Source organism: Haliotis rufescens, unplaced genomic scaffold, assembly GCF_023055435.1.
Source record: "Haliotis rufescens isolate VD_foot unplaced genomic scaffold, xgHalRufe1.0.p SCAF_8, whole genome shotgun sequence".
NCBI classification, from domain to species: Eukaryota; Metazoa; Mollusca; class Gastropoda; order Lepetellida; family Haliotidae; genus Haliotis; species Haliotis rufescens.
Window position 1 is genome coordinate 16,367,625 of NW_025964372.1, and position 27,796 is coordinate 16,395,420.

Here is a 27,796-nt window from a genome sequence, read left to right on the forward strand (position 1 = left end):
TCACACTATTCTGCGTGAGACCGAAAATGTCCAAACATGACACAAAACTGAAATTATTTTGAAAATGTCTAGACACAGACAAGTAACAGGTAAGGTGAAATGAATGCATTTTATGAGGATGATTAATGTTATGATACTTTGCGTTCATGTTTTGTAGATTTTGTAAGACTCGTCATGAAACTTGAAATGAAAAAACAACTTGGGAAGCTGTCAACATGTTGATAATTTGCTAATAAAAACGCAGAGTTGTTTAGGCCAAGACATGTGTTGCTTCGGACAACCTGATGCAGATTATTAACCTTGTTGTGGATAGACTCGTGGAGGGACTTATTGTAACACATAGGTAGATATAGAATCATAATATTACATTGAGAAACAGTCGTTCGAGTGGATGTGACCTGACATCACTGTCGGGGAAACCAGGATACTTCACAAATGGGTCAAGTGTCCATATTATTCAAGGTTGATTTAACATGACATGGACATTAAATCAAAATAGACATCAACAATCAATTAACACCTGAAATTGTTTCTACTATTTTATTATACAGATTCCCTGTTAGTTTCACTATTTTTTCATAAAAAATCATAGCACTATGATAAACTTTTATTTTTGAATGTTTAAAAAATTATATCTAATAAAATAGATTCTAGTGATAAACAATCACCATGTAGCCAGTATATATAAATGTTAACATGCTGTACTCTGTATAGATTGAGTATAGATATAATATTAATTTACAATATTAACTATAAGACTTGATGCCAGTGAAGATCCGGGTTATAATTAGACTTCAGCAAACCATGCTTGTCGTTAGTGGCGATTAACATGATCTGGTGCCTTGGTTGATGCAAGTCATTCTATCCCAGTTGTGTTAGACTGCCTGTCTGTGGTGTAGTGTGTGGATAGAGTGGTCGCCCAGGGGCCAAACGTTGGTGGTCCGAAACCCGGCTGCGTTATAACAAAAGATGGTAATTGTTGTTTCCCTGCCTGGTGCTTGGTTCAAACAGACATACCTTTTTGCATCCCCAGTCATACGTTTTTGTGTCCATTCTCAATTTGTATGCATTTCAGACACAATATGTTGTATTTTATTAACATGATTAAGATCGTCACTGTGTTTCGTGGATAGGGCATTTTCCCAGAGATCGGTAGGTCAAGGGTTTGATTCCCAGTTGACTCACACCACAATATGTTAAAAGCTGGTACTCTTTATTTCCATGCCTAGCGCTCATTATTAATGGGATAAAACGAGGACTGGTCAGCTCAGAGCCAGCATACTGTGTCTAAGTGGTGTATCCATGTTTAAGTGCGGCTTGGTATCTCAGTGGGCTTGCAATATAAAACTGGCACTAGTCTGGAATAGTACAAGCAGCCACACACGCACTTACAAGGGCTGGGACAGGAAGCTCAGTTTCTGGACTTTCCGGACCCGTGGTTAATCACGTGATATGTTGTTTAATGGAACAGTCAACTTCAGTGTATCAGATTGTTTTTATACATGTATCTAAATAGTTTTTGCCAGAGCTCCTAAGCGTGACTTTTAATCCTATTTCACCCCCACATAGATTGATGTTTGTGATGTCAATCACTGGATTGTCTGGTCCAGACTCTGGTCTGCCATCACATAGCCATAATATTGCTGAGGGCAGTGTTAAACAACAAACAAAACGATAATTCCAAAGTTGGCCATGTATAAAGAAGTGGGATGTAATATAACAGAGCTCCAGATAAGCTGCGTATCATAAAAATAAAATATGCATCAGAAATGCAGAAATACACAGTAAAATAAAATCCAAGCGAATCAAATACGCAACGAACATTACAGATACGCTCCAAAAATAAAACTTGTCCGTATCATCAAAATATTGTGAAGTAACCCTGCGTATTCGATTAGCAAATCAGCAACTTATTTTGAAATTATAAACGGGCATTCCGTCAACCTTGCCAAACTCCACTATGACAGTTACATTATGATCATTTGCCATCACACTTTCTTGTGGAAGTATCGTGGTATTTTTGAGTCCTATAAAGCTCTAGAACCCACACGGCACCAGTTTGCAGGGACTAGATGAATAGTGTTTTTAAATATTTAACTTAAATACCCACATGTGTAAAAACTAGTGGGTAACAGAAATTTGAATACCCAGATAGAATTACTGATACCCAATGATTTTAAAATGCATGGGTAAAATACCAACAACACCAAAAGCCTATCTGGAGCTCTGATATAAGTGGTTAAGACTAAGGAACTACAGCTTCATCTGCAGTATTGAATACTGTGTACCAGCTGCAGGTATTCTCTGTGTATTAGTACCGGTACTCTCTAAATCTTTCAGTAAATCATTACTGGTGTGGCAAAGCCAGTGAGGCATGCTGCAGCGTAATATCATGGTAATCAATCAATCTGTGTAATGACTGGTTACAGTAGCAGGGAGTCAACATGGTCACACTGACAATAACAGTTGAAATCAATAATACTTTCACACATCTGGAAAGAACACTGGATAGTTCATACACACTTCCATGTCCTAGAACACAGATTTATCAAGAATTTTCAACTAAAACAGTATATGTACCTGTGGCATACAAACTGAAACAACTTCAATTTACAAGTCCACAATGTTTTTTTAGGTCCTTCTTTCAAATAATAGTAATGTAAAACTAAGTTAAAAAGCTTTTTCCTCTTTATTGGTGAAGTAATTAGTAAAATACCAGTGACCTTTGTAAAACTATAACCATATGATAACTTGAATGGGAAATATTTATAGCCATTTAGGTTGACATGGGGCTGAACAGGATGGTTCTCGCGCAGAGCCTTGAGAAGTCCCTACTGAACACAGTGTTCCCGTTTACTTTTGAAACTACCAGTCCACCAGGACTGGCATATCTAAACATGAACCAGTCCCCCCTAATTTTTGTCAGTCCCATCTTTTAGCAAATTTAAAAAAATTATGAAAATTACCTGGTTTTAATTCTTTTAACATCATGTTCAATGCAATGACATCATCTCTGAAGTAACTTTGTTAAATCGACATGTCATTTACATAAAGTTCAGTCACCTTATTTTCCTTTTTTTGGTTAATATTTCAAGCCAAAGTTGCTACAAATGTATAGTTAACCTCGAAGCAAAGCAAAATGTGATTTGCTTGCACTAAAAATAGACAAGCGGAAACCCTGATGGTAACAGACAAGCTGACTTCATTCGAAACATATACTTGTATGAATATAGCCAATGTTTTGTTCAAAAACAAAGATTTATAAGGTACTTTCTTTGCCGTTCCACAGGGACTGGCAGTCACATGACTGGTAGTTAACGGTAAACGGGAACACTGGAACATGTGGAAGGAGTCAACCTGGTGAAACTGCAAACTAATGAAGCTGATAGTTTTAGCTGACGGGAATTCACAGATAGTTGTAATTATCACTTAATTATTTGTGTACCCCCGGGATTTAATGCAGGGGGATATAGTCATCGTCTTGTCTGTCTGTCCGTATTTCGTTTTCTGGAGCATAACTTAAAAACTGTGAAAGCTTTTTTATCCATGCTTGGTTCGTGTATTAACCAGGGACTGAAATGGTGCCTTTTGCTATTGCAGGGGCCAGTGGCATTTGTCATCTTCTGACCACACTTGTTTAAGATTTTAATTTTCTAGTTTCAAAACTATTTCTTGGAAAATGTAAATTTTATTACCGGGTAGTTAGATCTGCATTCTGATCATGCGGTTCATGTGCTGACCTTTGAACCTCATTGTTGTTCATGGCATGGTTTGCTTTTTAAGCGGAAGCTTTCATAAGCATGATAAGTGTTAGTTCGATAGTGTTTGCCAACGCTGGCTGATAATCCTATTGACAGAGATAAATCTGGTGGAATAGCAATCCTCTTTGCCTTGTAGTTTATATCCACTGCATGAGCATGATGAGTATTGAAGCGATAACAGTAGTTCCTGATCATTTATTAGTATTGTTATAAACCTGTAGACTCAGATAATGGGCGTGATAACAATCATGATAATAGACTGCTAATTGCGAAAGACCTCTTAGTGGAAGCTCAAACATCATGACCACATAGGTATTCCGAGTTAGAACAGGTCTTCAGCAACCCATGCTGGTGTAGCGGTAGAAACAACAGTTCTAGTGCAGTAGTCCTTACAATGATAACCATGATAACACTTAGCAAAACCCTTAAAAAAGGGCAAATTTCTATGAGTCGTTATGATACTTAACCATTGGGCAGTTTGGCAAGCATGACAGGACTAGTGCCAATTTCTAACGCTGTCTGGCGATTTAGTGGATTAAATGGTCAGGCGTGTTGACTTTGTGTCACTGTACCCCGACAGCATGGGTTGCTTCTTGTAATATCACTGTATTGTGTGGTCCAGATTGGAATAATTACAAGATGCTATCATCATGATCATATAGGTTGAACAAGGCTGAGTGTACTGTAAAGCAACAAACAAACAATGAATCAACAGATCAAGATTCATGACAGTATTAACATGTGGATGAGTGGGCATACCAAACTGCATTTTCAGCTCCCTGGGGAGTATGACATAGGTGCTGCGAAAGTGCGTATGTCAATAAAATTCTCTCTACAATTCTCACTACCTCTGATTGTTGCTCGCATATGCAGATTTTGAGAGCAATACAAGTAAAATAAGAATATTAATCTTTCAATCAAACTTTAGCCATGCATACTTCGCTAGCTGTTTCTTTTTTTATTTTATTTTCACAAGAACCAATGGCGACTTTTGACTGTTGCTGGGGTTGACAGTTTCTCTGTGTCTACATTTGCATCCATTGGCTTGGATTCGTGTCTACCATCACTATTATTAATTCCAACACAAGTGTCATAATTGTTTTCACTCACTACGTTCGGTGGAACGATTGTGTTTTGGCTATGCCAAGGTGAAAAAGAACTTTGACATGATGTTTGCAAGTAAAACAGAACAGTGCACGCATGTCGGAAGTTTGTAAACTCCATGCACTGCACATAGTATAATCATTAGGCATAACTGAATCCTCGTCTTGCTGCATGGAGCTATCAAAATTGTTCATTGACACAGATGATAAATGTAGTTATACAAGTTCTGTTGTAATTGAGAAACTCATGATCAAGACGATTTGAGCAAATGTCAATCATGTCAATCAAGTTAATTGTTAGTAAAAAAACATAATGGTGGGAATCATTTTATAGAGTCGGGTAATTGGAACTGCAAGATTTTTTTTGTTAGGCCTTATGTAGAATGTAAAAGATTCAGAGGGTTTCTAGATTCAAATATAAGAGCAAACCTCAAAGACCCCTTTACTTGTAAATATTTGATTCTAGTGACCATGAATAACGAATTCAATTGATGAAAGGGTACAGTTCGTTTCACCGAATACGCAGGTGGGTCGTAACAGCCCTTGTGCTAACACAATGGAATGTTATGGGTGTGTGTGGGGTGGGGGGGTTTCTAGATTACAATACTATAGGGGCAAATCTCAAAGACCTCCTTTATACCATTGAATGCCATGTATACTGCTGTATACTACTTGGGCTAGATCCATGCTGACACAATGGAGGTGTTAGCGGCCTGGGGCTGCAGTAGGCCACATAGCCAGCAGGGATATATCTACCAGAACAACAGCAGGATGACTGCAGGCGTCAGACAGCTGAAACTATTGGGGCCAGTGAAATTCAATGTTTTTCAAGGAAAATATCCAGCACCTATCTCACCTTAGGCAATTTGCCTAATGTTAAAGCTGTCCTTTTGGTGACTATTTTCATAGTTTGCCTGTTATCTGCTACTGACTCCTGGGAAAGTGGGGTATCATGGTTAGCCCTGGTTTGGCTACACAGTGAAACAGTGGGGGCACATCACATTTACACTGGTCATCCAACACTGGAGACCAGTGTAATCACAGTTATCCCCCACAGTGCTGGTAAGGGCCATAAACTCATGTTTGTTTGTTTGTTTGTTCTTTAACGCCGCACTCAGCAATATTCCAGCTATATGATGGCGGTCTGTAAATAATCAAGTCTGGACCAGACAATCAAGTGATTGACATCACGAGCATCGATCCACACAATTGGGATACGATGACATGCACCAACCAAGTCGGCGAGCCTGACCACCCGAACCCATTAGTTGCCTCTTACGACAAACGTTGTTCCTTTTTACGGCAAGCATGGGTTGCTCAGAATACCTATTCTACATCAGAACATCACAGGTGTACATTGTCTTTAACAATATTTTGAGTAAGCAGGAATAATATATTTTGATATCACATTATTTTAATTGCAGATTTTACAATATATATTCAAAATCATAACCAAAACTAGGGTATATTGTCGAATACTTTTTACGTAAGAAACAATTTGACAAGTCATCGTTGAGGTTTCGTGTAATATAGCCATTTCCATCGCAATAACAATATGTTGACATCTAATAACCAAACTACAACAAAAATGACTTTTAATGAGTCAAAGTATGGCAGTTGTGTTATATGTACAGAGCTACAGATGAGCAGAGTAAAATACCCCCCCTAGAAATATTCAAAACCCAATTACTTTCGATTACCTTGTGTACAGAAATGCATGCATTAGATGAAAAACTCAAATATATGAAAAAAATCATGAGTAAATACCAAATGAAGCAATTTCAGCCTGAGTACAAAGAAGCTAATTTCCAAAACACAGTTACGAGCTAATTTACTTTCCGAGTCAAGCAGAGTCACAGTTATACATCTAAAACATTATTTCATTTTTTAAAATCTTAAAATGTTCATTAAATTTGGGAAAAAAACCAATAGAGTGATGAATAGATGAGTGAAAAAATATTGGCTACCCAATGAAAAATATATTAACCCAATTAGAATAGAAACCTTAGAGTAAAAACTCAATTGCTCAAAACGTTATCTAGAGCTATGTATCTATCCATTCTCTGTCAACTAAGGTTTGTTTAAAGGCGTCAATAGTGGCAATATGATCGTGGTTGCTGTGAATAATGTGAGTTGGCCCTGTCACAGTATGTGGTAAAGCAGACACTATGGATGGGGAAACGGAAGTTGTAGGTATTAGAGTGACACAATTTCGCCGAAATTAATGTACTCTGTAAACATTGTTGAATGAAATATTGAATAAAATTAATAAAACAGATTACAAACATAGTTCTTGATATAAAAGAAACACTTTTCATAATTACCAGATAGTGTAACAACAGGATTAACATGCATAATTTAATATTGATGTGTTGATATTCTGTTGATCATGCCGTGAAGATGTATTTAAGATGGTGGTATGCCTTATGTACTGAACATACCATTTTGACGCAGATTTCAAGGATCAAAGTAATACTTTGGCTTAACTATGAGATCAGCTCATCTACGGCTATATATGGTACGCTATGTGACTACCGGGTGTTTTTGTTTTCATTATATTGAATATGTTAATGATAATTTGTACGATGACAGTCCAACACAATGCATGCTCTTTCTCATTTTTCCACATGTCCGGATCCCTAAACCAACACTCACTACATCTCTTCAGCTATTCACATTTGCAACATTCTACATCTCTACACCTACATTCCTATACATTTCTTGCGCTTTGACCCTCCTACATCCAGCCTTGTAACCACATGTGATTCTCTACACACCACCCTACAATCTCCAGTCTATACGCTCTACACAATCTCCTGCCCCTACGCTCTACAATCTCCTGTCCCTACGCTCTACAATCTCCTGCCCCTACACTCTACAGTCTCCTGCTCCTACGCTCTACAATCTCCTGCCCCTACACCAACCTGGCAATCTCCTGCCCCTACACCCACCCTACAATCTCCTGCCCCTACACCAACCTGGCAATCTCCTGCCCCTACATCCGTCCTACAATCTCCTGCCCCTACACCCACCCTACAATCTCCTGCCCCTACACCCGCCCTACAATCTCCTGCCCCTACATCCGTCCTACAATCTCCTGCCCCTACATCCGCCCTACAATCTCCTGCCCCTACATCCGCCCTACAATCTCCTGCCCCTACATCCGTCCTACAATCTCCTGCCCCTACATCCGCCCTACAATCTCCTGCCCCTACATCCGCCCTACAATCTCCTGCCCCTACACCCGCCCTACAATCTCCTGCCCCTACATCCGTCCTACAATCTCCTGCCCCTACATCCGTCCTACAATCTCCTGCCCCTACATCCGTCCTACAATCTCCTGCCCCTACATCCGCCCTACAATCTCCTGCCCCTACATCCGCCCTACAATCTCCTGCCCCTACACCCGCCCTACAATCTCCTGCCCCTACATCCGTCCTACAATCTCCTGCCCCTACATCCGTCCTACAATCTCCTGCCCCTACACCCACCCTACAATCTCCTGCCCCTACATCCGCCCTACAATCTCCTGCCCCTACACCCGCCCTACAATCTCCTGCCCCTACACCCACCCTACAATCTCCTGCCCCTACATCCGCCCTACAATCTCCTGCCCCTACGCTCTACAATCTCCTGCCCCTACACCCGCCCTACAATCTCCTGCCCCTACATCCGTCCTACAATCTCCTGCCCCTACATCCGTCCTACAATCTCCTGCCCCTACACCCACCCTACAATCTCCTGCCCCTACATCCGCCCTACAATCTCCTGCCCCTACATCCGCCCTACAGTCTCCTGCCCCTACATCCGCCCTACAATCTCCTGCCCCTACATCCGCCCTACAATCTCCTGCCCCTACACCCGCCCTACAATCTCCTGCCCCTACATCCGTCCTACAATCTCCTGCCCCTACATCCGTCCTACAATCTCCTGCCCCTACATCCGTCCTACAATCTCCTGCCCCTACACCCGCCCTACAATCTCCTGCCCCTACATCCGCCCTACAGTCTCCTGCCCCTACATCCGTCCTACAATCTCCTGCCCCTACATCCGTCCTACAATCTCCTGCCCCTACATCCGTCCTATAATCTCCTGCCCCTACATCCGTCCTACAATCTCCTGCCCCTACATCCGTCCTACAATCTCCTGCCCCTACATCCGTCCTATAATCTCCTGCCCCTACATCCACCCTACAATCTCCTGCCCCTACACCCACCCTACAATCTCCTGCCCCTACATCCGTCCTACAATCTCCTGCCCCTACATCCGTCCTATAATCTCCTGCCCCTACATCCGTCCTACAATCTCCTGCCCCTACATCCGTCCTACAATCTCCTGCCCCTACATCCGTCCTATAATCTCCTGCCCCTACATCCGTCCTACAATCTCCTGCCCCTACATCCGTCCTACAATCTCCTGCCCCTACATCCGTCCTATAATCTCCTGCCCCTACATCCACCCTACAATCTCCTGCCCCTACACCCACCCTACAATCTCCTGCCCCTACATCCGTCCTACAATCTCCTGCCCCTACATCCGTCCTATAATCTCCTGCCCCTACATCCGTCCTACAATCTCCTGCCCCTACATCCGTCCTATAATCTCCTGCCCCTACATCCACCCTACAATCTCCTGCCCCTACATCCGTCCTACAATCTCCTGCCCCTACATCCGTCCTACAATCTCCTGCCCCTACACCAAATCTACAATGTCCTGCCCCTACACCCACCCTACAATCTCCTGCCCCTACACCCACCCTACAATCTCCTGCCCCTACACCCACCCTACAATCTCCTGCCCCTACACCCACCCTACAATCTCCTGCCACTACATCCGTCCTACAATCTCCTGCCCCTACATCTGTCCTACAATCTCCTGCTGACCTACACCCTACAATCTCCTGCTCCTACATCCGTCCTACAATCTCCTGCCCCTACACCCACCCTACAATCTCCTGCCCCTACATCCGTCCTACAATCTCCTGCTCCTACATCCGTCCTACAATCTCCTGCCCCTACACCCACCCTACAATCTCCTGCCCCTACACTCTACAATCTCCTGCCCCTACACCCACCCTACAATCTCCTGCCCCTGCATCCGTCCTACAATCTCCTACTGACCTACACCCTACAATCTCCTGCCCCTACATCCGTCCTACAATCTCCTGCTGACGCCTGCGCTTCACTATCTCCTGCTCCTACACCCACCCTTCAATCTCCTGCCCCTACATCTGTCCTACAATCTCCTGCCCCTACAACTGTCCTACAATCTCCTGCCCCTACACCCAATCTACAATCTCCTGCTGACCCACACTCTACAATCTCCTGCCCCTACACCCAATCTACAATCTCCTGCTGACCTACACTCTACAATCTCCTGCTGACCTACGCTCTACAATCTCCTGCCCCTACACCCTACAAACTTCTGTCTCCACACTCTACAATCTCCTGCCCCTGTGGTCTACAATCTCATACCCTACACCCCCTACACCATGTACACCCACCCAACAATCTCTGCATCCCTTCACTTCACATTCCTACCTCTCTAGCTCCCACACTCTCATTGTCTGCCACACCTAATGATACCATTATCATGAACCTCACTTTTATGATTACCATTACTATTACCACAGTCAATAATCCAATACACATGTGTTGTATAACACATAATGCATATAGCATGTATAGCACACCTGTTGTACCAGATATGCTCAATTAATCCAACTGTGACCAGGTGACACACACAGACAATCTGTGTTCATCAATCCTGCTGTTCAATGTTTGAACTTTGCAATGACACCTATTTCACTGATAACAGGACCAATCAAGCAAAAAAGGCTTTTATGCTTAATTTTACCTTGTTACATGAACTTCATTAAAATAACACTGAAATCATGAAAATAGGAACTTAAAAACAATCCCAATTCACAAATTGTTACACAGACAAAGTAATGTATTCTACAGGCTCTTTATTTATTATTCTACTTGAGCCTGTTATGAAACACCTGATGCCACGTTGCTGAAGTATGTCATACACTGTTCTAATTTCACCGTTCTCATGCTCAGTTGTCAAGCAATTTGTTTAACATTGAGAATACAGCATTATGATGACAGATGCTGGTGAGTGTTATCATGGCTTTCCCTATTTATGTGGACCAGAGTGTGCAGTGTGATAACCGTATCACATAGTCACACGTGTGATACAGTGTCAATACACAGATAGCAGTAGACAGTCACCTGCAGCACATCAGGTAGGGAGGATGAGGGAAGAGATTTGTCAATTTTGCATCTTTGTTTTTACTTGCATCCTCTTCATTGAACATGTTTAGGGATGTTGGCTGGTCTGCAGTCGGAGTATTTAACCCTTTGGTAATCATGATAGAAGGAATTTAGTTTTAAAAAAAATGATTTGATCTTTTCAAAGAATTAAATACGGGGAGCTGTGTGTTCATACAGCTTAACCTGTGTAACCTGTGCTTTCATACAGTGTCATCTGTGCTTTCATACAGTGTCATCTGTGCTTTCATACAGTGTCATCTGTGCTTTCATATAGTGTAACCTGTGCTTTCATACAGTGTCATCTGTGCTTTCATACAGTGTAATCTGTGCTTTCATACAGTGTAACCTGTGCATTCATACAGTGTAACCTGTGCTTTCATACAGTGTCATCTGTGCTTTCAAAAGTGTAATCTGTGCTTTCATACAGTGTAACATGTGCTTTCATACAGTGTAAATCAGTGCTTTCATACAGTGTCATCTGTGCTTTCATACAGTGTCATCTGTGCTTTCATACAGTGTAACCTGTGCTTTCATACAGTGTTATCTGTGCTTTCATACAGTGTAACCTGTGCTTTCATGCAGTGTCATCTGTGCTTTCATACAATGTCATCTGTGCTTTCATACAATGTAACCTGTGCTTTCATACAGTGTAATCTGTGCTTTCATACAGTGTCATCTGTGCTTTCATACAGTGTCATCTGTGCTTTCATACAGTGTCATCTGTGCATTCATACAGTGTAATCTGTGTGGTTATACAGTGTAACCTGTGCATTCATACAGTGTCACCTGTGTGGTTATACAGTGTAACCTGTGGTTTTTTTTAAATACAGTGTAACCTGTGGATTCATACATTGTAACCTGTGCATTCATACAGTGTAATCTGTGTGGTTATACAGTGTAACCTGTGCATTCATACAGTGTAATCTGTGTGGTTATACAGTGTAACCTGTGGATTCATACATTGTAACCTGTGCATTCATACAGTGTAATCTGTGTGATTATACAGTGTAACCTGTGTTTTTTTTAAATACAGTGTAACCTGTGGATTCATACATTGTAACCTGTGCATTCATACAGTGTAATCTGTGCATTCATACAAACACTGTGTGTTTATACAGTGTTACCTGTGCATTCATAGTGTCATCTGTGCATTCAAACAGTGTAACCTGTGTGTTTATACAATGTAACCTGTGCATTCATACAGTGTAACCTGTGCATTCATACATTGTTACCTGTGCATTCATACATTGTTACCTGTGTGTTTATACAGTATAGCCTGTGTGTTTATACAGTGTAACCTGTGCATTTATACAGTGTAACCTGTGCATTTATACAGTGTAACCTGTGCATTTATACAGTGTAACCTGTGTGTTTATACAGTATAGCCTGTGTGTTTATACAGTGTAACCTGTGCATTTATACAGCGTAACCTGTGCATTTATACAGCGTAACCTGTGCATTCATACAGTGTAATCTGTGCATTTATACAGTGTAACCTGTGTGTTTATACAGTGTAGCCTGTGTGTTTATACAGTGTAACCTGTGCATTTATACAGCATAACCTGTGCATTCATACAGTGTAACCTGTGTGTTTATACAGTATAGCCTGTGTGTTTATACAGTGTAACCTGTGCATTTATACAGCGTAACCTGTGCGTTTTTACAGCGTAACCTGTGCATTCATACAGTGTAATCTGTGCATTTATACAGTGTAACCTGTGTGTTTATACAGTGTTACCTGGTGTTACGAGGTTTAAATGCAGTGACTATGGTTGAAAGAATGTTGTAATGCAACTCCTGTGTGATGCAAGCATCATTCATAATTAATCTGGGGCGGTCGGGTAGCCTAGTGGTTAAAGCGTTCGCTCGTCACGCCGAAGACTCGGGTTCGATTCCTGACATGGGTACATTGTGTGAAGCCCATTTCTGGTGTCCCCCACCGTGATATTGCTGGAATATTGCTAAAAGCTCACTCACTCGCTCATAATTAATCTCTGTTCATACTCTTATCACAGGTGTGTTTTCACACATTCATCCCTTGTTTTCATGATATTTGAAAATGTTTGTACGTGGAAATGTTTGTATGTGGAAATGTTTGTGCGTGGAAATGTTTGTACGAATGTTGAAACATCTCCAATGTTAAAACATGGAGCGTGACATAGGGTTGAAAGGCTCAGTTGTGGTTTTGTCACAAGGAATTTTTGTGGCGGAGAAATCATGAGAATCTGTTTTTTCAGGGAGCAGAATCAGTGAGTCCCAAGTGATTTCTCCGACTTGAAGCATGTTGAAACATTATTTTTCTATAATTTTGCACAATGATCTATAGTTGTGTCAGTTTTACTTGTAAAATGCAGGTTCAGAATGGCGAGTGACTTCCTGGCTCAGAGTCAACTGCGAGAAAAATAGTGCGACATCATAATTTTAAATACCCGTGAAGATATGGGTTAGAATAGGTCTTCACGACCCATGCTTGTCGTAAGAGGCGACTAACGGTATCAGGTGGTCATGCTCGCTGACTTAGTTGATGCATGTCATTGTATCCCAATTGCCTGGAACGATGCTCATGATGTCAATCACTGGATTGTTAGGTCGAATATTTACAGACCGTCGTCATATCGCTGGAATATTGCTGAGTGCGACATTAAAAAACAAACAAACTTGTTAAACTGCAGGTTCAGAATGGCCAATGACATCGTGGTTCAGAATCAACCGAAACGAACAATAGCGTGACGTCATCATGATTTATAATCCTGCTTGCAGTATAAATATGACTATTAATGTAACTGTTATTTATCTTTCTTTCAGAGTGACAAGTGAAAAGCTTCGAAGAGAAACCCCACAACAAAACCTGAGAACATATTTCAACCGTGAAAACCGACTGTGTGATATTGTGACATTGCAGACAGAGCCTTGTTACCATTTGTGCCTTGTTTCGCCTGCCTTGTATCACTCACTGCCTTCACTTCCACTTCTCAGGGAAGCTTGTCACTCCAGGATGAAGTCACTGCCATTCTCTTGCTTCTAGTGATGAAAGCACAACCAGCTATTTTTTTTATAAGTAGACATAAAACAAAAACATCTGGATGAGGAAGCAATTTTTTATTTTTGTTATCTTTGAGGAAGTATTTCTAGTCATTGTTTTCTAGTCATTGGTATCAGGAACCTGTTACCAAATATAAACAAGGATGTTTAACAGTGTAAAAGTGTACATAACCCAAGCAGCTTGTTGATATTTAAGCTTAACTCTGTTGTACAGTTTTATGAGTCTGAGAGATCTCATAAATTGTAAATTATACAAGGGTTTGAAACGTTTTGATCTTTCATTGACAATTTGTCAACAAAATTTTTACCTTTTGAATTTGACATCAAAGAACCTGGTTCTAGTTGATGAAAGGACTGTCTAATATTATGCAAACCGTTTCCATGATGAAGTGGGTAGTGTTGGTGAGTGTGTTGACGATGGCTTCAGGCTACAAACATGTCGTCTTCATGCATGGTATTCTGGCTGGCCCGTCTGAATTTGACAAGTTTGCACAGCAGATCAAAATCGTAAGTAATAACCAAAAACAATTATAGGAATATTTGGGTAGATATTACCATACTGAAATTGCATCACAATGCTTTGCAGACCATTGCAGACCATTGTGACATCATCAGTTAACATGATGTCACAATCAAATGACATCACTATTTTTTGCCACTGAACATGGATAGCTGTACTTTTGAGAGTCAAGACAATACTTATTACTGTTCACAAAACTTAAAAGGTTGGAAGAATGATTCTGGATGATGAATAGAATCTCACCCTCGCCAGGTCTCAGAGTTTTAGACTTTTTTGGTATCGTGCTGATGTATTTGATATCAAAAGACACGAGGGTGACATTCTCTCTATATGTTTCTAGATGTATCATGCTCTGGATTGTTTTTCCAATCTCAGTCACCATACACTTGACTTACCTCATTTTGACATTTGTTTGAGACATATAAAATACATATGTACATTGAGAGAAACAGAATGTCCCTGGGAGCAGCTTGTATTGAACAGAGTACTTATTGGTAGTACTCAGTGCCACCTCCGTTGTCTAGTGGTAGAGTGTCCGTCAAGAGAGCTGAAGGTCCAGGGTTCGATCCGCGTCATACCATAAGATGTTAAAGGTGGTACTTGTTGTAATCCTGCCTGGCGCCCGGCATTAAGGGGCTAAAACAAGGACTTGGTCGCCTCTGCATGGGGTATTCATGTTAAACTGAGACATGATATCTCAGTGGTAGAACACACAGACACAGACACACAGAGATATAAAGAGACACACGCTCACTCACTCAGTCACTCAGTCACTCAGTCACTCACTCACTCACTCACTCATTGGATGCACATGATGTTAAACCCCATTTCACCTTCACCTTGTACATTTCTGGTTACCACGGTCACATCTATATTTCAGGATCACCCGGGCACCAACACTACACAGATCAATGCGTTTGTGGACGCGTACAGTCTGGAACCGATGTGGAACCAGGTGGAGAAGATTCAAATCATCTTCACTCAGATCATGGCCGACAACCCTGATGGCATCCATCTTGTCTGCTTCTCGCAGGGTGAGTGAGGGCACACCATGTGATAAAGCTGTTGTGTCATTGATATAATGGGATGATATGAGCTACTGGTACGATGTAATATCAGCTGCTTTTAGGTGTGGTGATATGTGTTGCTGGTACTGTTCGGTTTTAAATTCAATTTCACATGGTTAAATCTACAGGTAGCCTAGCTCTACATTGAAAACGCAGTAAGTTTTCTCCTAATTAAACAAATGTAGCCTTTGAAATTCACGCTAGTCTGTTGACCTGAGACTACTTAATTCTGCTAAGGGCAAGTAATAATCCTATGATGGTAGTTCTCATTGACAAGCAGCATTTGAGTGCTGTGATTCTGAACCAGTTCTCTATGTTTCAGTTTTGTTATAAATTGGAACTGATTAAAAATGATGGAACATGTAAACATAGCAAACATTTTTGTCTTGGTCAAGCTTGACAAAGCTACAAAAGTGAAATAATATTTCCACTAGTCTTCAACAAAGTGATTTTCTAAGACTCTATGTGATGTGAAGTGCTGATGTTGCCGATTTTGCTGATGTTGATGTTGCTGGTGTTGCTGATGTTGCAGGTGGCTTGGTGTGTCGTGGGCTGATGTCCCTGCTGCAACACAATGTGGACACCTTCATCGGTCTCAGCTGCCCCCTGGCCGGCCAGTATGGAGGTGAGAATACACAGCTGAAGGACACCTGAGGACAAAGTTGTTTTATCGATCAAAATGTTGCTGTGAAGAGTCGTGTCCCTACAGCATGTCAGAAATCTATGATCCTAGTTTTTTAACCTCTGTTTGCCCTGATTATGTTTCTAGGTTTGTCAGCACCATACCTGTGCTTGTGGGTTTAACCAAAGTGGTAAACATTCAAGACCTGCATATCTCGGGGCTTTTCTCCCACATTGAGCTGACACACCGTGATATAACAGAAATACTGTTCAAAGCAACTCACTCACTCATTATCCTATGGATCCTGAAAACAGAGGCATGGATCTTGCTTTTAGTGACTAGTTTGTCTGGCCCAGACTCAGTTATTTACACACCCATGAAGATCCGGGGTAGAGACGGTCTTCAGTAACCCATGCTTGCCGTAAAAGACGACTATGCTTGTTGTTAGAGGCGACCAACGGATCGGGTGGTCAGGCTCACTGACTTGGTTGATGCATGTCAACGTATCCTATCGTATCATCAATCACTGGATTGTCTGGTCCAGACTTGATTCTTTACAGACCGCCGTCATCATGGTCATATAGCTGGAATATTGCTGAGTGCGGCCTTAAACAACAAACAAACAAACAAACAAACAAACAAAGTTATTTACATGTCATCGTGATGAGGATAAAATACTGCACAGTTCTGTCTAATACTTCCATTTGCTGTTTCAAGTTTATGAGGCTTGTGGGGTACCTTAGTAGTTACGGCATTTGCTTGTTAATGAATTGGTTGAGGGTATTTATCCTAATAATGAATACCCAGGATAAATGAGGATGAGTGTCCCAACACTGTAAAAAAGCTACAGCAGCAGAGAACACCCACACACATGTCTCCTCCTGTGATATCTCTTGAATAGTGTAACAAATACAAGTAGTGTCTAAGCCTACTCACTCACTCACTCACTCACTCACTCACTCACTCACTCACTCACTCACTCACTCACTCACTCACTCACTCACTCACTCACTCACTCACTCACTCACGCACTCACTCACGCACTCGCTCACTTGAATACTGTTTGTTACAAGCAGTGTCGAACCCTACTCACTCACTCACTCACTCACTCCAACTCACACACACATTCACTTGGTGTCCCCTCCTGTTATCTCGCTCGAATACTGTTACAAGCAGTGTCGAACCCTACTCACTCACTCACTCACTCACTCACTCACTCACTCACTCACTCACTCACTCACTCACTCCAACTCACACACACATTCACTTGGTGTCCCCTCCTGTTATCTTGCTCGAATACTGTTACAAGCAGTGTCAAACCCTACTCACTCACTCACTCACTCACTCACTCACTCACTCACATATTCACTTAGCACCCCCTACTGTTACATCACTTAAATACTGTTACAAGCAGTGTCAAACCCCACTCACTCACTCACTCACTCACTCACTCACTCACTCACTCACTCAATCACTCACTAAGTGTCCCCGCCTGTTATATTGCTCAAATACTGTTACAAGCAGTGTCAAACCCTACTCACTCACTCACTCACTCACTCACTCAAGTTGACCATGCTCTTGTTGTTTCAGATACTGCTTACCTCAAGTATCTATTCCCAAACTATGTCAAGTCAAACATTTACAGGTGGGTGACGGAGAGTTAAGTTTCCATGCTGTGAAATGATCACTCTAAGGATATATCTGATATTGGAGTAGTTCAATAGATTTTTTAAAAAGTTGCGCATGTGAAGAAAGTTTCTTGGAATTTAATTTAGCATGAATAATTATTAACATGCATAATGAAAGCTTTGCACTCTTCAAAATATTCAGATATTTTAGAATTCTGATATGTAAGATTGTTATACTACTCAACATTGGAGAGGGACACTGGGCTATTTCCTACTATTTCATAACAAGAGCACAGCCACTGGTGTACTTGAATTGTGTACTTACGTTTGTTAACTTTAAATGAAGATTAAGATGCTCCAGTTGCATGGTAACATGGGATACTATTTTTAGAACACCATCTCTGAGCAGCCAATCACACACATTCATGTCCCACATTGGGAATATCTCTATCAAACTGGTTGGGTGTTGACATTCAACTAGCATTTCTCTTGCAGATATTTCTACACTGACAATGGGCAGAGGTGGTCTGTTGCAAATTATTGGTATGGTGAGTATTCATTGTCTGTATGTTTCTTGTTGAACACCGCAATATTCCAGCTATAAGATGGTGGCCTGTTAATAGACTTTCTCGGGATTGATGTTTAGAGCACCGACCAATACTGTCAGGACACATTGACACGCCATCAACTGAATCACCATACCACCAAATCCATTAAGTTGCCTTTTATCACCAGAGTAGGTTGGGGGCATTCGTCACCACTCGCCCCTTTCCGTAACCTGCAAGAAGACTTGTTCCCCCTATCGATGAATGCTATGTGCGAAAATACGACAAACCAATCAGAATGCGCGTATGATTTCAAGTTCTTCGTCAAAGAATCCCTCAGAAATAATTTTTGATTTTACATATCTTACATCTTGCATCTAAAAATATACCAAAGACACAGTTAAATGTGTTCAATCATACTGTATAATTCCACATGTCCCGATGTGCTTTAAATTGCATCTGAAATATATATAATATATGGGGAAAATGTGTGAACCATTGCGCAACGAGTTGACAATTGTTTTAGGAATGCCCGTTTGCGCTAAGATGGAACCCAGTCGCAAAAATGGCCACGAGAGGGGCACGAGTCGCTATTCGGCTTGTCCCGGAATAACGCGAATTGGTCACGAATGAGGTTGGGGGGCCAATTCTTACCCGTAATCCCCAAGGGGTCACAATTACATCACCTCTTATGAATAGCAATGGAGACACATTCCACATTCAGGGGGTATTCAAAACAATAGACATTAGTGATCCTTTCTACATGGTCTATGTAAGGAAGTGTTCTGAATTAAGTATGAAAGTCAAGGGTCCTCGTTACAGCCTAATGGGTAAAAGTTAAAGATTTAGGGACATCCTGGATACTATCAGTATTAGTGATTCTCACTTTAGGTTTGACCGCTGTAATGAATTTGTTGTGGATAAATGTTGGCACTGATAAGTGACCTTTGAAAAGGAAAATAGCTTGTACAAAGCCTCAAAGCAGTAATGTTCATCAAATGTGACAGCTCTGTGACATGCAGCTGTTTATTTCTAGATCCACATCATCAAGACAATTACCGCAAGTTCTCCACATATCTGGCCATCCTCAACAATGACACCCACAACAGACAAAGTCAAAGTAAGACTATATGTTGGGACAGGTATATCACATCTATTAGTGATTATGTGAATATTTAATAGATAAATCATTTGTATTTTCTCTGAGTGTAGTAACAGTGAGTGAGCGAGCGTCCCTTGCGCACGCCAGAAACCTATGATTGTGGGTTTGAATCCCGGTTCGCCTCGATTATGTTTCTAGGTTTGTCAGCACCATACCCAGGTTGGTGGGTTTCACCAAAGTGGTAAACATCTTTGACCTGCATCACTTCGGGCTTTCCTCCCACATTAAGCTGACACGCCGTGATATAACTGGAATACTGTTAAAAACAGCGTTAAACACAACTCAGTCACTCACCCATTCATCTAATATCTTAAGACCTGCTATCTAATGTCCTTGAAAATTATGCACTAAAATTCTGAATTTTCGATTTCTCTTCTCTATGCTTTAACTGGTAATATAGTTAAATATCTTTCAGGTTGTAGCTGAGACTTGATACAAGCATGATTAGAAAGAAATTTGAAGTTGGTGCCAATTTTGGTAGAACTTAAGTCATTGTTAATTGAATACTATCTACAGCTTTCAAGGAGAACTTCTCTCGCCTGAAGAAGATGGTGCTTGTTGGGGGTCCAGATGATGGTGTTATCACTCCTTGGCAATCTAGGTACTGTATCTACCATCAATATCATATGATTATCCTCTGTTGAACTGTATTGTTATTGTGAATATGTCCCAAATGTGCCTTAAAAACTAGAACATCTATTATAGTATTTAAACAATAACAGTCTTGTAGTCATACAAGGTCAATGTTGCTTTTTCGGGTCCATAAAACAGATAACCTCTTTCCTTGTTTTATTATACAAGGAAGAGACAAAAGTCCAAACAAACCAAGATACCTGATTGGCTTAGGTTTGAGAAATACTACTGCCCGGGTAATTCCCATTCTATTTTTAGTAACTCAGTCAATACTGTAAATTGTCAGACCTGACTTGGTGTGTGTCTTTCTGTCAATGACATGTCTTCTTCTCGGCCAATGAATATGGTGGAAATCTTTGCATTTTATAATAATGCATTATTACCTTCCATTTCTTGCCATTTGTAAAAAATGTTTTGGATTTTTTTCAGTCATTTTGGGATGTACAATGGCAGCGAAGTGGTTCTCCCAATGCAAGAGCAAAGGGTATGTCTCAAGCCCATTTACACTCTGTGACAAGGACATTATCACACCTTAAGATGTAATGACACCTCATGACAATACCAGGGTTGTGTCCATTCATCTTAGGTGTTGTGACCATCTCCATGGTCTAGTGGTACTGCGTCCGCCCGTAGAGCGGAAGGTCCGGGGTTCGATACCTGGCTGCGTCATACCAAAAGACTTTTAAAGATGGTAGTTTTTGTTACTCTGTCTGGCGCTCGGCATTAAGGGGCTAAAAGAAGGACTTGTCAGCTCGGAGTCAGTACATTGTGTCTGAGTGGGGTATTTATGTTAAACTGGGCCATGGTATCTCAGTGGGCTCGCACTATAAAATCGACATAAGTCCCGACTAGTACAAGCGCGCACGCACACACACACACGTGCAATAATCATGAAGATGACGTTAAACCCAATTTCACCTCACCTCTTAGGTCTTGTTATTTGCTCTGCGGAGCCCTTAGACATGACAGAAACCCATGATTATGGGTTAAGATCCCAGGTTGCCTTCACTAGTTTCCAGGTTTGTAAGCAGTATACCCCTGCTTGTGGGTTTCACAAAAGTTGGAAACTTTTAAGACCTACCTAACTTCAGGCTTTCCCCTACATTAAACTGACATGAAGCTAAAATTGAAGCTTGGGGTTAGGGCTGGGGCGGGTAATTCAGGTTCTCGGGTCGGGTGGGTCCTGAGTAGGTCCCGGGTACCCACAGGACTATTTCTTTCTGACTATGCGCAAATTTCTTCCGATTTTTTCCAATATCATTAAAATCAGATCTTAGTTCTCGCTTTGCTTAACAAAGATCTGAGGACATCCCATTAAGGGTCACGTCAGAACGACCTTTCATCCCACCAATCAGAGCGTCGCTTACCAGATCATTAAAGTGACAGTCGGAATGTGTTTTCTAATCATGCAACCACGAAATATTAAACACGGGGTATTCAGAACGACAGTTACGGGTTTTATGATTACATCCATACAATCTAGGCCATCTATTAGCCATACCTGAATGTTCTTCCTATCCGTTTTAATTTTTTTAATCGAGAATATGTCAAAATATGTTTCGAAGCGTGGTCGTGGGTTGAAACTAGTGTCGTAAAGCTCGAGAAAGCTGCCTTCTGATTGGCTAATGTCGATTTCTTGTCAGTAATTTCATTGGTCGGTCAAAATTCGCGAAAGGTCGTTCTGACGTGACCCGTAATGGGATGTCCTCAGATCTTTGTTTAGCGGTAGCGAAAACTAAGATCTGATTTTAATGAGATTGGATTTTTTCCTTCTGATTTTTATATCTTCTTTGATAGGCATTTAGAAGTTGGAGTACTAAGTAAGGATAAGAATTTATGGATGAACACTTCCTTATTGTAATAAAGAAGTGTTCATCCATAAATTCTTATCCTTACTGATTTTTATATGTTTGAGTAAAGACAAAGCTTCAGTTAACTTCAGTGTATCCACGATCGGATCATTATATATATACTGAACATTTTGTACCCATCTTGAGACCTGCAGTGGGTACCCCGATAGGGTCGGGTAATAGGGGTTCAGGGACCTGGGTAGTACATATAGAATTGTCCCAGCCTTACTTGGGGTGATCAAAGTGGTAAATGCCCGAAACCTGCATCACTTCGTCCTTTCCTCCCACATCAAGCTGTCACACCGTGATATAAGTGGAATGATGTGCAAAGCATCATTAAACCCAACTCACTCACTCACCCTGAATTCTTATACAAATTATTCCTATTTCCAGTGGTACAAAGAGGACAGCTTCGGGCTACGCACCCTGTACGAGCGGAAGGCAATTACGACCTTCACCTACAGCGGGGTTCAACACATCCACTGGCACTCCGATATGGATGTATACAAGAAGAGTGTGGAACCGTTCCTCACATAGACAGTGTGTGGGGATTAACTGCCGTGTTCACATTGCGTGTGGATGTCTTCAAGCAGAGCATGGACCCATTCCTAATGTTGACAGAGTTTGGTAATTAATGGCCCTGTTGACTTTGTGTCAGTTTAGATTGCAGCCAAAAGGGGACGTGGTTAACAATGATTTTCAAGAGGTGTTCAGTTTATGAAATGTATTTATTTTACTGAAGTATGATTGTTTTAGGTTGTTCTGTGATTTTGTTATTGCTAATAGATAAGGATTTTTAAATGTATGCAAAATGAAACATTTCTTAAAGGACTTTAGTTGATAGTAATCAAAACTACAGCTGAATTTCAAGAGTTGAATTGAAGTGCTTGTACACTGTTGTGGTGAGCTTTTGCACTTAATCAAAAATAATTTTGTAATCAAATAGTGAAACGCATTTGAAGATCCCAACACATATCCTGTTTTAAGAAGATTTAAGTGTGACTAATCTTGATTTGTTTTCTGAAGTTAGAGACAATGTTTCTTCTGTGTTTTACTTTTGCCTTGAAATCTTGCTTTTAGACCTGGTTGTAGTAAGTTGGTTTTAATCATGATATTTTATCGACATTATTTATCAATGTACATAGGAACCCTACTTTTGCATTTTTAGTGAGATTTACTCTGTCTAGATGTTGATTTTTTGTTTTACTTTTAATAGAGAATATAAGAGTTGTTTTAATCCTATCTGTAGCAATCACTGACTTGAGATCAAATACTAAAATCAATAATATTGCATGCTTTACATCAGTGTGGAGAACTGTTTCAAAAAGAAAACTCTACATTGATATATAACATGCACAATTATTGATATATTGGTGAATTATTCCAATGATGTTTGTTCAATGATTGGATGTGAAGTTTTCTTGCTTAATTATCGTGGATGTTAATCAACATTTAAGGAATGTTTCCCAGATACAGTGAAGCTCTGTTATTCCAGGAATTAGCTGCACAGCTCAAAATGCATTTCTGTATTCTTTGATACACAGTGTTTGTGACTTATACATGTTTCCAACAACTACCATCCAGAAGGCAGAGATTCTGAATTAACAGGATCCTGTCTAAGAGGGTTCCCCTGTAGAGAGGGTGTCATCTTCATTCCAGCTCAGACATACTGCAGTCTCATGTGTCTTCCAAACAGAGGGTAATCTGATGTGAATACTATGCAATCAAAGAGAGATTACTTGTGTTAGCTGAGTGAGACAATATGCAGATTTGTTTCTCGGACCAAGGAGTGTTTTGATGAGCAGAAAATATCTACCAAATTTACACCAGCTGGATATGGATGCCGTATTTCAACATGTTATATCAGCAATGTTTCTGGTATATATCTTGGTTATGTTTCTGGTATATATCTAGGTTATATCAGCTGTTTCTGGTATATATCTAGGTTCTGTCAGCTATGTTTCTGGTACCGTATATATCTAGGTTATATCAGGTATGTTTCTGGTATATATGTAGGTTATATCAGCTATGTTTCTGGTATATATCTAGTTTATATCAGCAATGTTTCTGGTATATATCTAGGTTATGTCAGCTATGTTTCTGGTATATATCTAGGTTATATCAGCAATGTTTCTGGTATATATCTAGGTTATGTCAGCTATGTTTCTGGTATATATCTATGTTATATCAGCAATGTTTCTGGTAATATCTAGGTTATATCAGCAATGTTTCTGGTATATATGTAGGTTATATCAGTTATGTTTCTGGTATATATCTAGGTTATATCAGCAATGTTTCTGGTATATATGTAGGCTATATCAGCTATGTTTCTGGTATATATCAAGGTTATATCAGCTATGTTTCTGGTATATATCAAGGTTATATCAGCTATGTTTCTTGTGTTCATGGAAACAATGTATGAGACCAACATAAACTTTGTTATAATGTCAAACAGAATATGCAATCCTAGTCATATAATTTTGATATTATTGGAAATGTATTATTTTTTATTGTTGTCAACACTGACTGGTAAAGGTGGACACTGTGATAATTACCTCCCTTTGTCATCAATATTTATCCTGTAGTCTTTTCACATCACCTGTACATACCTGTGACAATTAGTACACGAGTACACTGGGTGCACATCAGCATCTGTAGCATGTCATGATACCCCATGGATCATGTCGTCGATCATGTAGTGGACCTATTATTCAAAGACTTTATCAATCATGGATATTGATACTTTCTATTTGTATTTTGCTGTACAGGGTAAGTATTTTTTTAAGAACCATTGTCCGAGGTGTTACGATTACAATTAGAAAAGATGGTGAATGAGATGACTGAGCTTCCATAACATGTTACGTCTTTCTGTATGAATACTTCAAATTCCTTGCATTATAATCAACTGCACATTGTATAACTGTGTATCAACAGCGAATGACCTCATGTCATATCCTTCCAGACGTGCAATTTATCTTGTGCTCAGTAACATGTCTCTACAAGGGAGTTCATCTTTGAACAGTTTTTTGTTCTATTTATTTTTATATGTAGCATTGGTTGACTGATAGGAGTGTATTACAAAGAGTTACTGATAAACCTGTGATGCAGTGTAAAGATATGCTATGTCCAGCTCTGTTGTCTGGGGTGACATACAGTTTTCATGTTAAGGTGTGGTACTATTCACCGGTGGTACGTGGTCCTGTGCACAGCAAACAGGTCACAAATCAAGTTAAGCAATGTCGGTCGCGGAGAGTCCTTGGATGGGTGGCCGCTTTCGTCAGTTTGGCTCCTGAGAGTTTCGGGCTTCAGTCAAGCCCCACACTGAAGCACATTGAACAAATAAACAGGTGTGTACCATCAATCTGGGAAAGAGCCTGCCTACCAAAAGAAGCATACAACCTCCTATTGCCGCCATGACCATAACATGAGATGTGCAGCAAAGCAGTGTGCATGTAAAGGGAAGTAACTGTGTGCTATATTGGATTGCATTGGATTTAAGTATTAGGGTTTTTTATTTTTTTAAAAATGGAAATTAAAACAAAACCTGCAACAGACTTTATGATGATGCAGGCATTGCCTGAGAACCAAGACTAATATTTTTTTAGCCTGAATGAAAATATCTTCATGGCTCCCTCTACAGTGTGTGGTTCTGCAATCCAAGTGATGTACAAAGGTTGGGCACAAGAGAACACAGTTCCTGGAAGTGTGCAATATTGTCTTCTCTGTTTTTTTAAGATATACACCATGTGTTTCTGCATATTCACAGGTTCTGTGACTTGTTACTCTGATCTGAGGCATATTTCATATTTATGGTAGATTGCGCTATTGTTTGTCGATAAACAACAAATAAGAAAAACAACTCTCAAGACGATTTTGTGTAAACTATCATCAACCCTACTTTAAAAAGGAACCTGGGGATGATAGTTTAGGACAAACGGTTTGAACATTTCTACCACAAATTTGAAACCTGACACAGTAACATGGAGTCCCAGATGAAAGCTTACCTTTATCTGTTATGGAATTTAATGTGTTTCATGCTCAATTGTAAATTTTGGTTTCCCACGTTTTCTTTACTGTGTGTTGGCCTTCATTTTCACCTTTTGTACATTGCAAGGGAGGTAACTCTAAATGCATTTCTCTGGCCTGACAAGATGTATTGCTGTTGCAACATAAAATGGAATTATGAACATATTTTTTCCTCACTAGTCAAGGACAAGCAGAACATGACGTGCTAGGCTAGTCTTATATCGTTGTTATGGGATTCAGGGTCCAAATAAGTCCCTCAGCTTGTACCATGAGGATCAGATGTACCTCGTATCCCAACATGGACCCCTGCTCTGCAGTGCCGTAGCCAGCCGGGGGGCAGGGGGGAAGTTGCCCCCCTGGATTTTTTATAGAAACAGTTTTATTTAATTAAGTTGGGGACAAGTGACTCTTGTACAGATATTTGCCCTCCCTGTCAGAAAGTGTTAACTACGGCCTTGCTCTGGCTATCAGCCAATGGGAAGTAGGGTCCATACTTGATCACATTACTCTTTCCTTCCTCTCCTTATTTGGGGCAATGGGGTAGCCTAGTGGTTAAAGGGTTCACTTGTCACAGGTTTAATTCTCCTCTAAGGTGCAATGAGTGAAGCCCTGGTGAGTTTGCAGGAATATTGCTAAAATTGGTATAAAAGCAATTAGATTAGGTTTATCCGTATGCATTTTTCCGAGGCAAGAGAGTTAACTGACTGGATGTAAAAGTCCAGTTTCCACCCTTGCTGAACTAGGATGGAATTCCTGGGCTCGATCGTAGTGTGGCCAGTGGCTATTAGGACTTTTGTCCCTTCTATATCCCTCCTATTGACCAATAAGATCCCACCTCTCATATCATTTGCATTTGCTTCAAATAAAATGTCGTTGCCCAGTGAAGACAATCTTATTGATAGTCAAGATCTATATTGTATATAAAACGGGTCTTACTTCACAAAGTGCATCAATTCACGTGAGCACCTTGATTAAACACATGAAAAAAATGGAAAACATCTTTTGGCCTAAGTTGTCGGACCACATGCTTTGCAAATCCTGCAATTGACGGAAATCTACACAACAGTTTACGAACCAGATGTCGATTTCATTACGCAATTTTGATTGGACTATGCATAGACTCATTTTTCAAGCCAAAATGTAGCTCCATAATTCCAACCTAGTTCGGCAAGGGACTTTTATAGTCAGTTAACTCAGTTAACTTGCCTCAGGAAGATCAGTGTGAAGCCATCAATATATATTTTTGTTACAAATTATGTCTGTACTGTTGTTGGTATATGTAAATACACATTTACATAATTACTCGTTTTCTCCACTTTTTTGCACAATAATTTATGACAAAGAATTGTTATTTTACATGACCTAAACCAGTAATTTCCCTTGAGATGTGACTTGTTCATGTTTTATTACATTTTGAAAGACGGGATTATTTTCCCAATTTCTATGCAACTGTTTCCATTTTTTTGAATGTGACTGTTTCCAGTATCTGTGCATGTGGCGTTCAAGTAAAGCCTACTGTCACCCTGACACCTAACAGGAAGATTACGTTTTTCCTATCA

The 27,796-nt window shown here is 40.4% G+C and overlaps 1 protein-coding gene across 2 annotated transcripts; it reads left to right on the forward strand.

Moving 5' to 3' along the window:
* On the forward strand, positions 1-27,796 carry LOC124144804 (lysosomal thioesterase PPT2-A-like). Of its 2 annotated transcripts, none has more exons than XM_046514374.2 (10): positions 1-89; positions 13,948-14,691; positions 15,585-15,738; positions 16,304-16,396; positions 17,984-18,038; positions 18,517-18,569; positions 19,603-19,686; positions 20,245-20,329; positions 20,791-20,845; positions 22,605-27,796. In XM_046514374.2, the coding sequence occupies exons 2-10, from the start codon at positions 14,530-14,532 to the stop codon at positions 22,746-22,748; spliced, it is 885 nt and encodes a 294-aa protein (XP_046370330.2). In that variant the 5' UTR covers positions 1-89; positions 13,948-14,529; the 3' UTR covers positions 22,749-27,796. The 2 variants fall into 2 exon arrangements, with proteins under 2 accessions (XP_046370330.2, XP_046370331.2); XM_046514375.2 differs by lacking the exon at positions 1-89 and adding an exon at positions 10,794-11,114.

Coding starts and splice junctions, on each gene's coding strand:
- LOC124144804 (XM_046514374.2), top strand. CDS start 14,530: ATGAAAGGACTGTCTAATATTATGCAAACCGTTTCCATGATGAAGTGG. Junction 18,570..19,602: donor TGTTGCAAATTATTGGTATG/GTGAGTATTCAT, acceptor GTTTATTTCTAG/ATCCACATCATCAAGACAAT. Junction 19,687..20,244: donor CCACAACAGACAAAGTCAAA/GTAAGACTATAT, acceptor TACTATCTACAG/CTTTCAAGGAGAACTTCTCT.